Below are 19139 nucleotides of genomic sequence, written 5' to 3'. Positions count from 1 at the left end.
GAGTTGACGTTTCGCACCTTAAGCTATTTCCCTTGCTTCGTTTCCCGCAAGTTGCAAGATTATAAATTGTTCGGTTGCACCCGAACTTAGCGCTACCTTACTTGTTGCTTTTTTTTGGTTTCAGCTTTGTTGAACAACACAAATTACAACAGCATACCAAGAATAAGCTTTTTCCACTTTCTACTTTTTTTCCTAAACATTTGATGAATTCTCAACTTTGGGTTTTTCTGCTGTTCTCTCTGGCTCATTTGCAAGCAATCTTTTGCGGTGTTCTTAAGTTGTTGTTTCTGTTGTTTCATCCCGTATTTTATGAATGTGTGTAAGTAGTTGTGCAGTCGTAAGCGGATAGTAATTTTTCGGTCAAGGCGGAATTCAAGTGGAATTGACTAATCTTCGTTTGAAGTCGCGGAAATAATGTGGCTTCTCGATTTACTTTCGTGTAATGCGATGCTGTCTTTATTTAAATTTAATATTTGCTTTGTGTAATTGGATTACACCGGAAAATGTCATTGCAGGCAAACTGAATTGAGTTATTCTTCCCACACTCAAAAGTGGAGGCTTTGAGAATAATTAGGATTGTGTCACAATACTTTGGCCTCCATTGATTTTTTTACTTACCAGTTCTGATAATTAATAGAGTATTCGCAAAAATTTCCGTTTAATCTGCTGAAGTGTCGAAACGTTTGGGTCAGTCTGCTTCAGCACGTAAAACTTTAAAAGCGTTTATCGAAACTAGAAATAGTTATGTCCAAGAACGAGTTTAAACGACGCGATTACCTGTGGAATGTAAAAATATATTCAAAGATTGCGCCCGTTCCAAAAATAATTCATGAGATCAGTAGCTCCCTAAAGCTCCAGCCATCAGAAAGACGGTATTACTAAAAAGTGTTTTAGGCAAATTGAGTTCATCGGACATAGGCCTTGCATAGTGTTGTATGAAAAATAATGATCAATAGAGAAATGAGAGTATCCAATAACCTCCACCTGTCGTCATTTTTATACCCAGAATACTCGGTTAAGCTTGACACGATGTTTGGAACACCCAAAAGGAAACTAGACCTTCAGTTTTTAAGATCTCAATGAAATTTCGTATACGTACTTTTCTCTCTAAAAACCTTTCCTTTTTATATTTCGCGATTCGGCGATCCTAGCGTTTTAATCTGACAACTCAAAACTTTATAGTAAAGTTTGACACTTTTGATGTTATCAAAACGTTTTGAGGTTTGAAGGTCGTCCAAATCAGTTGTTGTTTCGATAACTATTGATGTTGTACGCAAACTCAGACTGCAAGATCTTCAAGAGAACCAACATAATATTGACACAACTGTAGGCATCAGTAGGACTAGCATACATTTAATATGGCACAAACATTTTATGATGAAAAAATTTTTCCACGTTGGATTTCACAGAATTTAACAATCGCTCAAAAAAAAGCTCGTGTCGATTGGGCAAGAAAAAATTTAAAAAAAATACGACAGCGTGGCTTCGAAACACGTCTATGATACCATAACAGGTGATAAATCGTGAATTTTGGCACATGAGTCCGAAAGTAAACAACAGTAGACTAGACTATATGGGTTTCAAGATGAACCAAATCCAACAAAAGTTTTTCGCACTCGAAACACTTCTAAGTAAAGGGTTGATTGTTTTTGGAAAAACTGGGCATGTCGCAATCATACCAATAGAACAACGCGGAACAGTAAATTCCGAGTGGTACACGATCCTTTATTTGTCAGATGTCTTTCAAGAAATCAGGAAAAGAAACCTCCGAAGTCGAATCACTCTTAATCAAGACAATGTGAGCTCTCACACATCGACTGAATCGGCTGCATGTTTCAGGACTGAATCGGCGGCATTTTTGAGAACTCAAAACAACGATTTGATGAGTCATTCCCTGTACAGTCTTGACTTGTGACCAAATGCCTTCTTTTTATTCTCGCGCCTTCCCGAAATTTCTACCAGATTATTGTTCAATTTAAGGGTATGCAATGCCTTGGACATTGCTGCTTTCAGGATTCATTACTGTTTTGAGACCAATGAATACACTCGCTAAAGCTCCTTGATAGAGTAACAGACTTGTTGTTCTTAAATCGCTGAAGCTCTTTGAGATAGTTACAGGCTTGTCGTTCTAAATTCGATATTTGACGCCGTTCCAGCGAGTTTCTGACTTCCATACCCTTTGATAAACTTTTCGAAGTTAAAATTATTCGAACTTCTGTAACAAAATTTTGTTCCAATTACTACACACCCCACTGACTTCACATAACTACCACTCTCAAACGACATTCACCAGCAATCATCAATTGTTGACCAATTAACTTTCCTACAGGGTATTTTTCTGTTTACTACTTTTTGTTGCCATTTGCTGTGCTGTTGTCTCATCTATCCAAATGTATAAAAACATATTTCAGGATTAGTACAATAACGAGCCCGTTATTGATTGAATGAGGCAGGTTTGCCGCAGGAGATTGCTTTAGTGGCCGACAACAAAGAACGGACAAGGTAAAATATTTTCCAACCAAACACACACACACATACACGCACTGTGATAATTGCTCAACAGTAAAACGGATGAATGCAATGAATGCTGAAAATGGGTAAGCAATAAGTTGAGTCCGTATCTGTGGCCAGAAGCTAAACTAGCAGTTTCGATTTGAATTCTGATGAGCTTGCCGCACCACACCGCCGCAGACGGAATTTTACGATTTCAATTTCTCTGCAGCGTACAGTGCACAAGTAAATGCAAAACCAACAACAACAGCGGCATTAGAACCTACCGGGGTCAATGGGACACACATCGATTGCAGGTACTTGGTATATCGGTTTGTGTATATGTATATATGTGTGTATGTGTATGAAAATAATCAGGTATAATAGAAATGAAGGCTTCGGCATTCGTTGGCATTGGATAACTTGCGATTAGTCATCTTAAATAGCAACAAAATAAGATGCCAACAAATCTGAGGATTATATAAGCGTGCAGTGTGGCGCAAGAGTAGCAGAGGTAAACTGTGCTCAAACGTGTTGTTGTGAAATTCAGTCGCAGTGCAGAAGTAAATCCGAAATTGTTACGTATTTTGTTGTTGGTAGTTTTGGGAATCCCTTTTATTAAATAGATAATTGAATGAAAAGGACTTTTGGCAAAAATAATTTATTAATTGAATTTTGAATTGTTATTTATCTGAAATACTTTTAACTCTGCCGCTGCTTCACTACGAGTGTGTAAAAACGAAGAGTAAATGTATCGAGTGTTATCGAAAAGGATATTTACATATTTCAAATACATAGGTTTGGGGGCATTTGAAGTGGGATTGAGAAATAAAAGCTTTTTGCTGCGCTCTTAAATGTCGGAAACGATTTCAGTGGAAATAAAAGCAATTGGAAGTGCACACAAATTAAAAATAGAAGCAATATTGAGTATACAATATTTATATCGCACAGACATTAGGGATGTTCATAAATTTTTTAACTCAAAAATAAAATTTTTACGATAAAACTCGAGTTCGACATCTTCTTCTTCTTTATTGGCGTAGACACGGATTATGTGGTTATGACCGAGTTAACAACGACGCGCCAGTCGTTTCTTTTTGCAATCTGGCGCCAATTGGAGATTCCAAGCGAAGCCAGGTCCTTCTCCACCTGGGGCCCTATTCTGTAACTCGATTCGAAAATGTATTCTATTCGAAATTCGGATCTAATTTATAATTATGCGAAAGTTGTACCACCCTGTGCCAGAATAAATACGTACAATTTTCGTTTTTGCTTTCTACAACTCAAAAGCTATCGAATATTTTATCCGAAAATTGGCTGGAAAATCCGAAAATCGAGTTAGAGAATATACAAAATCCGAATTCGAGTAAATTTTTTCTTCGAATCGAGTTACAGAATAGGCCCCCTGGTCTTTCCAACGAAGTGGAGGTCTTCCTCTACTTCCACTGGCGGGTATTGCATCGAAAACCTACAAAGCTGGAGTATTCTCTTTCATCCGGACAACGTTACCTAACTAGTGCAGGCACTTTCTCTTGATTCGCTGAACTACATCAATGTCGCCGCATATCTCGTTCTTAGTCTTGGAAACGTTAGCAACTCTCGCGTAAGATGCGTTAGCCAACCCATGTGGAGCCTGGGGTCACGGCTAAAAGAGCGGAAGCTTCAGCGAAGCCACACCCACATATTTGGTCTAAGCGTTCGCTGAAGTCTAATTGCAGTGTCTGTTCACCAGAGGTCCGACTATGAGCGGCGGTGACTCGTGAAACAAGCTACTCGCCCAGCGAGGTTGTGACTCATCACATAGAAACCACTCCCAATGAAAAGGAAACAACAGCTTAGGATGAAAGACCCCACTTTTTTTTGAGTTTGACATACTACAACAAAAATAGCCAACTCGACCGTCGATTTAGACCATTGTGAAAACGGGTAAGCTTACTTGACTGTCGATAGATAATTATGCTCAAGAGAAATTTAGAGTGACGAGGTTAACTCTAGACTCTGAAGATATTAAGATATTGTACCCTCTCCCCTTCTTCTTCTTAAGTGGCGTAGACACCACTTACGCTATTATAGCCATATGTAAAAGAATCGTTTCTGGCCACTCCCAAGTGAATGGCGATCAGAAAACTTTCCTCACTTGCGTGAACTTCTACACATGACCCCATCCTCCCTTGTACCCTTTCCTGTTATCAGAATTTCTCTATTTAACAAAAGGCCAAGTAAGACTCCTGGCTTAACACTTTGATGTGCTTTCTCACTAGATTCATTCATCAGACAGCCTGACTCCTTCGTCTTTCAACTACGGCACAATCAAAGAGTACAACCTCTGGTGTATCTGCCGTTATTGGGTTACAAAACCGGCAAAGATCTCTAGAACAGCATCCCAATCGCTACAAATTGTGACCTACTACTAGATGGCTTAAGATATCACAGGAAAGAACAATTAGTTACTTGAACCGTTTTGCATTAAACTCTTCTAGTAGCAGCTTCGCCTAGCGAAGGCGCATTTGCTGCCAGTAGCAATTTCTATAAGCTCTTTCCATAGCTACTGTCGAAATAGGAAACATACAGCAAGGAACGGATTCGATCTTATTGGTTGGATTGCCGCAGCTTATCTCGCCAAAAAGATCGGTCAGCTCATTGCCTTTGATACTAATGAAATTGTACCTGAAACATCCTTTGACTATCACTTCGAATACGAACAATACGTTCCACGTGACAGTACTTTTGTAGAAAAAAGCTGGAAAACCTGCAACTCAACCCTGACAGTTTGGTGTATTGTACCACTATCCAACCGTCAAATCGCATCTTTCATTTTCGATCCGCCAATATACCATTGCACAGTGCTCCTTTAAGGGTACTCTTCTAAAGTGGAATCCTTTCATTCGCATTGTAAAAGGTAATCCATTTCGAAGTTCCCTTAAAGAAAAAACCCAGAAAATTTAAATTTAACGAAGAATTTTTATAATCATCCGAAAGAACATTCTTTGGCACTCATTTTTTGGAGATTATCTCTTTCAAATGTTGGCCGCGGCTACGTCTCAAATGATCCATCCGTTGACTTCGATGACTCGTTCGACCAATAGACTGGCCAAAACGTCGAATTTTCTGCTCACCGAAATTTTCTCTCAAGAAATACATAGATTGATTTGAAGTGTGGGAAGTGGCGCAGTGTTGTTGAGACCAAATGTCGGCGAGATCAAGAGCTACAATTCCAGGCATCAATCTTTGAAGCAATATATAGTAGACCGATGATTCTGCCGACCCACAAACCACACCAAACCGTTGTATTTTCTGGATCAAATTGTAAGTCTTGGATCTCTGCAGCTTGTTTTTCGTCCCAACTGCGGCAATTTGGCTTGTTTACATACCCATTCAGCCAGATATCTCAAAAACTGGGCGCCTGACAGGTATGACTAAAATGAATCAGCACATCATGCTGACTTATTTATAGAGACGTGAATAATACAAACTTAGAAGTCTGGCTTTAAAATTGAATTTTAACAAAAAAATAAACAGTTCTTATACAAAACTGTGGAGCAACCCTAATATAAGTATTGGAATACACACATACATAATAGTTATAAAAATAGTTAGATGCCATTTCAACGAAATTTTACACTTCGCAGACAGCTTTAAATGCACATCTCAAATGCCATAAATCATACGATATTTGATAAAAAATTTTGATTCTATGACAGTGGCATAAATTAAACAGACATACAATATTATTGAGAAATATTTGTATATTTTTTTATTATGACAACGCCAAAATTTAACTACAAGCGCTAAAAGTTGCCTATAAAAAAAAAGTTTGTGATGAAAAAAAAATTGCGATGAAAAAAAATTGAAAGAAAGACTTGTCGAATATTTTAGTATATTTATTTATTTAACTTTTAACTAAACAAAATACATACATATGTGACTTTGATAAACACCATTTTGACAGTTCTCTCGCTGAAAACTCAATATAAAAATTCTTTATTTTAAAATTGCAATTAATTGAGGGTTTTTACATATGTATTGATGCTATTTTTGAATATAATTGCCTATGTAGTGGATAAAAAGTAGCAATTTAAGTGACAAGCTTTTGTGCTATGTATAAAACAGTTAGTCATTTGAATAGATTCAGAAAGATACTTTAAAATGCCACAAAGCTGTTTGGGATGAATTTACATCATTTCTACTTTTTACTAGTTTTTAGTCCTTGTATGGAAAACCTGTTCTCTTCACGAAATTTTGCACACAAGGCGAATGGGACCATGTATAGAAGTGCAAGCAAGTGAAGAAAGTTCTCCGAGCGCCATTCACTTGGGAGTGGCCTGACACAAGTCTTTTACATATGGCTCAAGCAGCTCACGACTTCCGGTCTTAGAACGAGTATCCTCCGGGTAGCCAAAAAACATCCGTTAGAAGACGAGATAAAGTGAGAGAGCGAATCATCCCTCTGCAAGGTTGTGCTCTGGTTTTGGCAACCGCCACGTAAAACAACACCCTCAATGAAAAGAACACAGCAGCTTTGGATGAGAAACCCCCTTTTGATGACGACCACTGCATACGTATTAGGGATTACGATTTAAGGGCATGCACCTGAAGTGTCCAGTCTCTTTATAGGGAAAATGCCACTATCAAGCTGGTATATGTCCTCGTAAGAGTTGTAGAAGAGCGTACTGGCTGATAGATTAAAGCCCACTGTCAACAAACTGATTGGACCTTATCAACGTGGCTTCAGGCCTGGAAAATAAACAACAGACCACATATTCACCAAGCGCCAAATCTTGCAAAATAACCGTGTAAAGATCGACGTACACCACCTCTTCGTCGATTTTAAAGCTGATTTTGACAGCACGAAAAGGAGCTGCCTTTATGCCGATGTGTCTGAATTTTGTATTCCCGTAAATCTAATAATGTTGTGTAAACTGATAAAACTCCGTCAAGATGGGGAAGGACTTCTCCGAGCCGTTCGATACCTAACGAGATTTCAGACAAGACGACTCCCTACTGTTGGAGAAAATAGTTCGACCTGCAGAGCTGAATAGAGAATGGACTATCTTTTACAAGAATGTACAACCTCTTGCGTACGCCGTTGGCATCGATATCACTGGCCATAACAGCCGGCGCCTTAGTTCTGCTTTCTTCTGGATGGACAAAGAAGCGAAGCAAATGAGTCTGGTAGCGAACGAGGGCAAGACGAAATATCTTGTCATCTAAAGGTCGTTGCATTCGCGAATCGGCTGCCACGTCACTATTGACAGTCATAATTGCGAAGACAATTTCGTCTATTTTGGAACCAGCATTCACACCAACAACAACGTCAGCCTCAAAATCCAACGCAGAATAATTCTTGGCAATAGATGCTACTTTGGACTAATTAGGGAATTGAAAAGAAAAGTGCTCGCCCGACGTTACGAGTTTTCGAGAATACCACAGTCGATGAAACGATGAGCTGTACGAGATATACGACGATATTGACATATTTCAGCGAATTAAAAGACAGCGGCTACGCTGGTGTGGTCTTATCATCCGAATGGGCGAAAACACTCCTTTCTGAGAGTATTCGACACAGTACCCGCCGGGGGAAGCAGAGAAAGACCTCCACTTTGTTGGAAAAACCAGATGGAGAAGGGTCTGACTACGCTTGGAATATCCGATTGACGCCAAACAGTGAAAAGAAAGAACGACTGACGCGCTGTAGTAAAGACGGCTATAACCGCGTAAGCGTTGTCTATGACAATAAAGAACAAAAGGATAGTCCAAGGCGCTAAAACCTTTAGAAAAATTGGTTTACTATAGTATAAGCTCCCATACAGACGGACGCATTTGATAACAAAACATGATTCTTTTCCACCCCAGCAGCTCAATGTCTCTTAAGTTGGAATATTGGGAACTGTGGCATGTGTGCCTTCTCATCCGGCTAAAGACTGGGTATTCGCAAAGATATAGTTCCTGTTTCTCATCATCCTCCGCGCATGCTCGACATTCCGCCGAGTCCACTTTTTTGAAAGTGGCAATTTTAAGGTATGTGCGCTGTGCTCACCCCTACAATGTTACCAAGCTTCCGTTTGCTTAGCAATAAAAGTGTTTTGGTTTATCCACCGTCAACTCAACACCACAGTAATTTTGTTGTATGGCAAGACCTGAGATATTCCTCTATGGTACATTGTTTCAAACAACTCTTAAAGGAGCAGAATGGCCTGAGAAAACTTAGCGGAATTGCATCAGCTGCCCACAGCTCTTCTGCCTTTTCATTTCCTTTTATTGCTATACGAAGCGGATACCCAAATGATATTAACCGAGACCCCTACTACAGTCTAGTCTAGTTAATGCTTGTAAAATCTAATGCAATGTGACTTAGTATTGGCACTAGGGATCTTCATAATTGCCCCTTGGCTATCCAGTAGAACGTTTATGGACTTGATAGTTAGAGTAGACCACTTGGCCTGCAAGACCTCATTGCAGTCGTTTAACCTGCTCCTGTTCCTATTTCGCCCTTTGATCCATCAGTGATTGAACGAACCATTGGTGCTATATTCTCTACTGGGGAATAAAGACGATGTGTTAGTTGATATCCTCTACTCGCTTGCAGTGCTAGCTTAATCCATTAACACGATCGAGTATGATTCCGTATGCGTAGTGACACCTAGGTAGGTTCCTATGCCGTAAGCATTACCTCATACCTCACAAGTATGGGTATTGGCCGGATTTCGAACATAGTTTCGGCGATACAGCTTTAAGAACTTGTGCGCTCGAGGCTAGGTAGGCTAAGTGCACCGTCTTTAAACGCGTTTCTCTCGAAACTGTGTTTTTGAAATCGGTTGGCAAGTTTTCTCGAGAACTATTTAGGTCTTTGAGATACAATTCTTAAAGACTTGGACGAAGAATTTATTTTCGATTTTTAATATTTGAAAAAAAAAAATCGCTAATTTTGCACGTAAATTTTAATTTTTTGTAAAATTGTGCCAAAATCCAATTTTCAGTTTATTTCATTCATGAATCGTTTCAACTTTTAACATATTTAATTTATCCTAATACTGCTATCTTTTAAGTTGGATCAAACTGAACAAAATGTGTTAAATATTACTAAAATCGGTGCATTAGTTTAGAAGTTCACCCCGGACAAAACGTGACGGTAGTTTTTATATACATACATACATGTATAGATGTAGATGTATGCGCCCAATCGGCGCAAGTTGCAATTTAGAGTTAGCAAACCACTCATCCGCAAAATGCAATTCCAATTCCCACTTGACAAGTTAGTATACACTTTTTTTTTAACGCTAACAACTTCTATAATTGACAAAGCAGCAATTAATTGCTACAATTTTACAATTTTCCCGCAATTTATCGAAACTAAGTAAGAACTCGTAGTGCTTAATCTCACAGCAACTTAATATTCCATGCAATGAATGATAATCTATCACTTTGCACCATTAAAAGTCGAAAAATTGAGGAGTTTTTACGCTCGAATTGATGCTTACAACGAGCACACACACAGACATACACACATTATTTGAAAATTTCCAACTTCCGTTTTCGCCAGCACACAATAATGCAAACGATTCTTCCCAACCATTGGTTGCAGCGTTCTTCTTCTTCTTTTTTCTTACTTATTTCTATGATTGTTGCCTGCGTCTGCATTTCATATTCTTTCCGTTTTCATTTCTTGTCAGAGTGAAACTTTTAAGTTATAAAATTGTTTTACGTCAAAAGTTTGAGAAAATTTTCGCAAATTGCCTTTCGACCACTAATCGCCGCATTCCGTTTTTCTTCATTCTACACATCTTCTTCTACACTTCCTTGCGCACACACACAGCCGAGCCGGGCCGGGCCGCATTGCCTGCCTGGCGGGGCTTTGTTTGCGGCATTGAATTGTGCTACATTGTTGTTATTGTTATTGCAGCGCGCGCAGTACATTTTCACACCACAATAACGGACCACAGTCAAATTTCAGTTTTCACCTCCCGCCACCAGTCTGCGCGAGTCTATGTTTTCGTTATTGGGTATTGAACGCTCTATGAACCGCGTCTGGCCATTGTAATGCTATCGAACGTTGCAGACGGCGTCAATATTCTTTCACTCGACACACAGTGTGTTGCACTTTTCAATGAACTCTAACCGGTCGTGCTGCTTCCTAAACAGCACAATGTTCGCGGTGGGCGTGGATTTTTTATTATCTTTCATTGTGTTTTCTTTTCCATTCTCCGTAGTCTCAAGCAGCTTAATCTCATCACATCAATTCATTTATGCAGGAAATCACTTTGGTTCGATTTTACTCACCATAACCCGGTCTGTGTTTCTCTCAATCCATCTCTTGGCGTTTTTATACCATTTATAATGGTAGAATGTTAAAGGGCATTAGAGAAGCATACATTGTTTTGGTTGTGTGTCGTTAAACGTTAAGAAAAAAAAGAGGAATGCTAGTCTTCTTTAGAACTTAACGTAAATTTAGTTGAAAATGTAAGAAAAAGTCACAACTTTTGTTTGAAAAATTCAGTTCAAAGTGAAGAACAAAGTAATGGGGGCTGTATTCGTCATCGAATGATCATCGACAAAAAAATACACTATAGAGTTTATTAGAAAAATTCATGGACCGACTGTGCTTATGTTGGTACAACCTCTATGGATGGTGCATTATCACTTTGGCGTGGTTTTTTGGTTTCAACTCATTCTAAAACTGAAATTCTGAAAACTGAAATGTGTCATTGTCAGTTATAATGCTCTCCATGAATTTGAGATCGGAAATCGCACGAGCCAGTTTGTCCAAACGTGCTGCTTTGAGGTGAAGGCTCTTCATCTTCTTTATTGGCGTAGACAACAATTACGCGGTTATATTCAAGTAGTTTACAGCAACGCGGCAGCCGTTCTTCGTTTACAATGTTTGGTGCCAATTACAAGTGTAGACAAGTCCTTCTCCACCTTGTCTGCAGGTCTCCGCCGCAGTGGAGGTCTTCCTCTTCCTCTGATTCTTCTTTCTGTACTGTGTCGAACACTCTCAGAACTGAAGTATTTTCATCCATTCAGACGACATGACTTAGCCGCTGTCTTTTATTCAATGTCAATGTCGTCTTATATATCGTACAGCTCATCGTTACATCGACTGCGGTATTCGCTGTTCATACGCAGAATATTTCTCTCGAAAACTCGCATTTTCAGTGAATACAGTGATTGACCGATGGTATTTATTGCGGTTTCAGCTTTAAATTCGGTCATTATTTTACTCTTTTTGAAAAAAAAAAATCAACTTTATAAGAGGAGTTAAGCAGGAATGCATTTCATATCCAAAATATCCACCAAAATCATTCGGACGAACTCGCGATAAATGTCGAGCTCTTTTGCCATCTCTACAACGCTTGCCTGACGATTTTCAAGCATCAAATCCCTCACTTTTTTAATATTTTCAACAGTTAAAGAGGTCGAAGGTCGAACAGAACGAGGTATGTCTTCAACGGTCTTCAAAAGGTCGCATTAGGCAAATATAATTTTTCAGCCATTGTTATTCGATGGTTTGCATCGACCAAAGAGTCTATTGTATCCACATCGACTTCAAGGCGAGTGGCAGGATGTGGGATATAATGCAGGAGAGGCAAAACTGCAAAGCCGCTGTTTTTTAAATAGTTTTTAACCGGTCTTTCAAGGAACTGGTGCTGTGAAGGAAAAGTATTGTGTCTGGTCGCAAATTTCGGAGGTTTCTCGGCATTTGATTGCTGAAATTTGATGTATAGTTGTCGATAACGTTGTTGCTATAACGGTTAACTAGTCCCTGGTGCAAAGATTCAGAAAAGTTGTTTTCGAGGTCATCCAACGGTATGCCCAGGAAACGTGCTGTTTCGACGGGTAAGACCATAGAGTGATGTGTAGGGTTAGCTGGGCTGCAAAGAGGTGGTTAGAGTTATGCGGATACTTTTTGCATGCTGGACATATGTATGTTTGGCATGTCTGGGTCGATTCTGGATCCAGAAGAAAGCTACACAAGAGTCACTCTCGTTGAAAATGGGTGGTGGTTTGATTCCAAGTACGTCATTCACTGAGAGAGAGATTCGATGATAGCGTTTATGGCTCCACTGTGAATGGCGGGTGGACATGCCTGAAGTTAGTTGCGGCCGAAATCTGGTCGTCGTATTGTCATATCACGTCGAAGTAGTTAAAGGAAGAACCCTTGATGTTCCAAGGAGGTAGCTCCGCTTCAAGCAGGTTTCTACAAAGACACCCCAGCAGACACTACTTGGAGAGGATTTCATTATGCAGAGACATGTCGTTATAGTCCGCAGTGCAGTGTTCTGGCATGTCTGAAGCTTTTTTTTATTTCTTCAATTTTTAAATTGTAGACTCGATTCACAGTTTTTCCCCGTGGAAAGAATTCTTTGTCGACGATTCCATGGTTATCAAAAAAGGCAGTAATCATCGTTTTCACCTTCGACTTGCTCATGCGAGCTTTTTTCGGGCGGGGGGCGCGCGGAGACAACCATTGTGAGTTTTAGCGTTTGGTTTCCGGGTCGTATTGGCAAAACCAGCTCTCATCGCCAATCTGGCGCAAAATTTTATAGCGACGCGGTGCTCTTGATTTCGTTTTTCAATTTTCGTGACGAGCACTACAAACACACGTATATATCGATGGAGAGGGGAGTGATGCCGGAAAAAGAGAAGAGGAATTTCAAGGTCACAGGTTTACCACAAGCGCGGCAATAAAATCAGTCTCATTACTTAATTGTCAAACCTCGTACATCTACATCTATATACAAAGTTAACTCCAAGAAAAGTTATGAAGAATTTCATGGTGGCTTACATGTTCCAGTTAGATGTCCTACTACTGTAGTAGAAAAAGTAGAAACTCCCACCTCAATATTCACGTCGTTTGCATATGTTATCATCGTAGGTGACTCTAACATCACTCCCCTTTTAGCGCGTTATTTTCGTCTTTTCAATGTCGTACACGACAACCACCGAGTAACGAACGTTTTTGTAGTTTACAGATATGGGCCGTACTGAATAAATATGAGCTAAGATATATCATTTGGGCTTAAAGACTAAATAGCTTTAGATACCCAAAAAATCAGGTATTGCTATAAAACAAGACTTAGGATGTCTCCATTTGTAATGAAATTAGGCAGAGATTTTTTATTGCACACACCGTGGAATAATCTACCTTTTATGCATTTATATGTAGCTTTGCTCTGTTCAAAAACCAAATGCGTCACACATATACATACGTACATATAAAGTGAACCGTGGACCTTCGCCGTACCTTGCGCCCTGTGAATAAAATCCATTCAACTAACTCTGGACAACAACCACAAGTATCATACAAATGTATATATATGTATGTATATATATATGTAGGGTATGTATGTATGTGTAAATAGTATGCAAACAATAACAACAAAAACAAATGCGCTTCGATTGCGCCGAAGCTAGAATACCCTTCACATATAAAAAAAGTTGTCCATGCAAGCGTTTGTTTCCGATAGTTCAGTTTGTATGAGAGTTATAGTGGTCCGAGATAGGCGGTGACAAACTTAATGTACCCTGTTCATGGTATAAATATGAACTTAACGAACGTGCAACTAAAATTGAAAAAAAAAAATAAATAAAAACGCCACAAAACAAACACCGACAAAAGGAGTACGAAGTGTTAAGCCCTTAGACATTCCAATGGTCTGGAGCATGTGTCCACTAAACGGCGACGTATGCATGAATATAAAGGTACATTTGTATGCAGAAGCTTTACATACTTACATGTCTACTTAAATTTCATTGAATTATTATCGCAACAAGAAGACTAAATAATACCGGTGACAATCACAACCATTGTCTGCATTTGTCGCTTTTGTTTACTTATCTGTGTTTTTGTTTACCTTTTTTTATGACTTTGAGACAACAACATTTTGCTTTGTATGAAATTAGTCGAGTTTTTATTTTCCACTAATAATAGGGCTATCATTACAATAATTTACGAGTATATATGTACATACATAGATATTATTTCGTTTGATTTCTTCTAGTTGAGAAGATTATTCAATGCTGATGCAGGAATCACCAAATGTACATATAATTATATACATATGTAATTGGTAACTGGAGACGTTTTTAAACAAGTTTTAAGGTTCTTCAACTTCGAGCTAGACACAATGCTCAACATTAACCATTCAAAGATTTATTTATAGAGGTAAACCCGTTCATATTACGCCAATCAGTCTTTTACATAGCGTAATTCATATGTGTACATATGTAAACACACAATGACAACTCTTTCTGAACTATTTGTGAAGTGTAGTACATTCCTCAAAAACATGTAAAAACGATACTTTATCAAACACAGATAAGGCTTAGGTTGTATAGAATATAATTTGAACGGAAATGTAGAGGCAACAAGTTACCTGTTTCATGTTAGGAATGTTTATGAATATCCATAACGGACATAAGTATATGTACATATGTTTGTACTCTCATCAGACATTAAAAATACAAATTTTTAAGGAAGAAGGTGGCATAATTAAATTTCGATAACCAAACAATATTTTTTAGACCGTTTTCATATTGCGGTTTGCGAAAAACCAGTGCTTCTCCAAATAATGACAAGATTCCAAGATTTTTGGCTTTTGGATGCAATCTTGCACAAAAGTATACCTACAATTGTAAGAATTGCATATTGATTTACGTTTTTTTATATACACACATCCATTTACGTATGTATGTATGTATGCGTATGCCTAAGTACATGGAAACAAAAATATTTTTTGTTAATAGGATACTATAAGTAAATATATTATAATTAATTTTGAAATAGGTACTTACAATTAAATTTCCACTATTCTCAATATCGGCGGGCTGATATTTGTTATTCGTTTTTTGACAGGTGAAATAGGTTTCTCATTCTTTTATGCTGCATTGTCGCACATAACATTTTATGAGAGCAGATTTGCAAACATAAGTCAGCAAACTCAATTATAAACACTTCACTTATTTTTTATTATATTATTTTATTTAAATATGAAATTTGTTTTGAAAAGAAAACTAAACAACTCAATCAAAACACTTTTTAATTCATCATCATGCACAGGTAGTTAAATGCAACATATGTATGTATGTACATTTGTTGTTATAGTGATCTGCACACTTTTTATTGACCTTGACCGCATTTGTCAAATGAAATTATCATTACTTGTGTCCACTTGCTGCTTTTGCAGGGGAGAGCTTATTTTTAAAGTTTGTTGTCATTTAAAACACCACAACTTAACATGCAATATATGGTATAAAAAGGGATATCGAACATACATATACTGCTGTATATATGTATGTATCTACTTGCAACTGAAGGTGCAATGTCGGCGATTACTATTTCATGAATTCGACTTTCACTTTTCTTCGGAAACACTCTCGCTTGTCCTAGCTTTTGCCGACACTCATTTACCACCCGCACTTGTATGCACTGCCCTTATCGGCATTTAATGTTATGCATTAATGAGGAATAGGATCTCGCACATACTCGTATTATACACTTCCAAATATTACTTTAGTACTGCGGGTTATGAAAAGGGTTCGATGTCTGCCTCTTCATTTTGTTTGGGTAACACAGCTGACACTAAAGCAGTAACCTGCCTTTTCGATGGGAAATTGTAACAATTATTTAACGCTCTAGCAATATTGCACTAGTTTACAAAAATTGTAAATTTAGAAAAAACAAACAATTGCAATAAAAACGCAAAAAATAATAACAGAATCATCGCGTCCTACGCTTTCTTGAAGCATTCTTGTTTTTCGCTGGAATCTCACTTCTTACACATACGTCTTCTTCTACATTTCTTTATGTCTCGTGCCTTGAAAAACTGCACAAACCGAAATTTTGTTGATTTAAAACTCAATTGCACATAAGCACTTAAAATAACTGATTGCAATTGGAAATTGACCCGAAATCACAAACCACTTGAATGTGTTACATTTTTCGATTTATATGTTTGCTTCCGAAATTCAATGTTATTTTTCCGCAAACTAAACTTTACGCATAAGAAGAAAGTTGATGAATGAAATAAAGTTATGAGCAAAGCAAATGATTTTGACGTTTCTCTTGTCACAATCTTCGAGAAACCCCAACAAAACGGATTGCATGTAAATACCAACTACAGCGACATCTGAACGTGAGAACTGGTGTAAGAGAGAAAAGCAAAGTAAATAATGAGAAAATAAAATATGCAAATATCTTAATACTTTTATGACATATTTAAAAAAATAATAGTAATATTTTTGCGATGAAAATTAAAAACAGTGTTGAAAGAATAAAATATATGGCTAAAAAGTAATAACAGTGGCTTTGTACGATCTGGTAAGGTTCAAGCAATAACTGTCTGGCAAGCCTCAATTGTGACAGCGATTTGTTTTTATTTTACTTTTGCTTGGCAAACTTCACATATTTCACGTTCGAAATACTGAATTAAACACTCTGCATAAATAAATAAAAATGTTAGCTACGACGAGTAATACAGCTGCAACTGGTGCCGGTATTCCTGACAAAGCATGGCAGCCACATTTTGTAACACTTGAAACAACGTAAGTACTCATAATATTTTAACGCTATGTTGTTATTAAGCATGTGTGTGTATTTGTGTTATAGCATGGGCGAAATTACAGTGGAGCTTTACTGGAAACATGCACCCAATACCTGCCGCAATTTCGCTGAACTATCACGTCGTGGTTACTACAACAATGTAGTTTTCCATCGGATCATCCGTGACTTTATGATACAAGGCGGCGATCCTACTGGCACTGGACGTGGCGGCACTTCAATTTATGGCAACGAATTCCCTGATGAAATTCACTCAGATCTTAAGCATACCGGTGCAGGTATATTATCAATGGCCAACTCTGGGCCCGACACAAATGGTTCGCAATTCTTCATCACATTAGCACCTACGCAGTGGTTAGATGGAAAACACACAATATTTGGACGAGTGTATTCGGGAATGCAGGTTGTAAAGCGTATTGGCATGGCGGAGACTGATAAAAATGATCGACCGGTAGATAGTGTGCGAATAGTTAAAGCAAAAGTAGAAAAATACTAATTATGCATACAACTATTTTATATTCTATACAATTATATAGTTCAGATATTCATTTTTATAATAATTTTAATAACTCGTTTATAATACTACCAATAGTGTGTGTAATTAAATAAGGGGACAGGCGGTTTTCGGTAAATTACCATTTACCACCAACGGTTGGTCCTACATAGTGCCATCGAGCATATCCACCAGGCGCTTAATTTCACGACTAAAATTAACCAAACAATGTATTGAAAATTTTCGTGTTTTATAAGGTAACTTACATTCTTTGACCTAGCTGCTCTGTTGGCTTCATGGACTTAGTAATTTCTTCTGTTTTTGCCATAATTGTGTACATGCATTTAATATTAGCATCCATACTGTCAGTAAGTTTATTTACGGCATTTTTATGCACTTCCACGTTATCAGCAGTAATTGAAGATATCTACGCAGCGAGTTTTATTATAAATTGTTTAAAATACTTGCGATATACTTACTGAATGCAGCAAATTGCAAAGGTTTTCCATCAAATTATCCACTGACGCAGCCAAATATTGCGCTTCGATCTCAATATCATTTAAAACATTCGCATCAATTTGAGGTCGCTGAGTTTGTAAGAAACGACGTGTGAGTAAGCCACCGCTCGCATTGGCGGCTGAAGGTGTGCTATTATGTGAAGCATAACTCTGTTGATCTGTAGTTCGGAACTTATAGACGAATATAGAACATTAGTTCACTTAAACTTACCACTACGTATTTTTTCCTCTAGATTATCGGCTACAAAATGTCGCATTTCGCCATCTGTACTGGTGGCACCCTCCAACTCGTAAGGAAAAGCTATAACAATAAAAATTGTTGTTTAGAAAAATCAATATTCGGGTTTCTCTTGGTTTTACAGGAATCGCAGTGCAATGAGTTGGGCCGCATAGGTGTTTTATTATCCTCGTACGAACTGTCTTTGGAGTTTGAATTATCATCCTCATCATCGTATTCAACACCTGGTTCACCAATAATGGTGCGTTCGGCTTTATCCCCTTCTGCACTTGCTCGTTGGCTACGTTCTATCCCTTGTGCAGAAATATCCCTATCTGGATATTGTGCGAGAAAAGGAATTTCACTGTATGATGAAGGTTCCATAGCGCTCGGTGGTGTCTTTCTAGTTCTTTGCTTCGTGCGCTCTATTGGACTGTTATTGTCGTCTTCTGTTGTGTCTGGTATACCATAGCGTGGTCGAATAGGAATGTCTTGACTTCTACGGGACATTTCCATAAAAATAAAAATTTAAATTTATTAACACATCCCTTTAGTGTTTTCCACAAAAGCTCAAATCGATTGATAAATGAAATACAATGTAATCAGCTGATACATAAACAACTTAACCCGTCAAAATGACTAGATTTTAAATTTTTAATCCCAAAATCAAAATCATTAAAAATTTCAGTTCAATGTGGTATCATTTTATAAATCTGTATTCCCAACTTTAATATAAATTAATTTTTTATCTAATACTTGGCTTAAAATTTAAGATTATTGGGATTAGAAAAAAAATGTTTTATGTGCTTGCATATAACAGAGAGATATGAATAAAAATAGTTACACTACGTGATGTTTAACATA

General features: G+C 37.9%; 2 protein-coding genes across 2 annotated transcripts; one reads left to right on the top strand and one right to left on the bottom strand.

The window, feature by feature from the left end:
* Positions 1 to 16848: 16848 nt before the first annotated feature.
* On the top strand, positions 16849 to 17636 carry LOC105234002 (peptidyl-prolyl cis-trans isomerase-like 1). The gene is made up of 2 exons (XM_011216196.4): positions 16849 to 17031; positions 17096 to 17636. Exons 1-2 carry the CDS (start codon positions 16943 to 16945, stop codon positions 17541 to 17543), a joined length of 537 nt encoding a protein of 178 aa, XP_011214498.1. The 5' UTR covers positions 16849 to 16942; the 3' UTR covers positions 17544 to 17636.
* Positions 17592 to 18891, bottom strand: LOC105234003 (BLOC-1-related complex subunit 6). The gene is made up of 5 exons (XM_011216197.4): positions 18419 to 18891; positions 18270 to 18359; positions 18020 to 18216; positions 17807 to 17967; positions 17592 to 17751 (listed from the first exon to the last, which is right to left on the bottom strand). Exons 1-5 carry the CDS (start codon positions 18789 to 18791, stop codon positions 17706 to 17708), a joined length of 867 nt encoding a protein of 288 aa, XP_011214499.2. The 5' UTR covers positions 18792 to 18891; the 3' UTR covers positions 17592 to 17705.
* Between the last annotated feature and the right edge of the window lie 248 nt (positions 18892 to 19139).

This window comes from Bactrocera dorsalis, chromosome 5 (genome assembly GCF_023373825.1).
Source record: "Bactrocera dorsalis isolate Fly_Bdor chromosome 5, ASM2337382v1, whole genome shotgun sequence".
NCBI lineage: Eukaryota > Metazoa > Arthropoda > Insecta > Diptera > Tephritidae > Bactrocera > Bactrocera dorsalis.
Note: the sequence above shows the minus strand (reverse complement) of the source record. Positions and strands in the feature narration are given on the sequence as shown.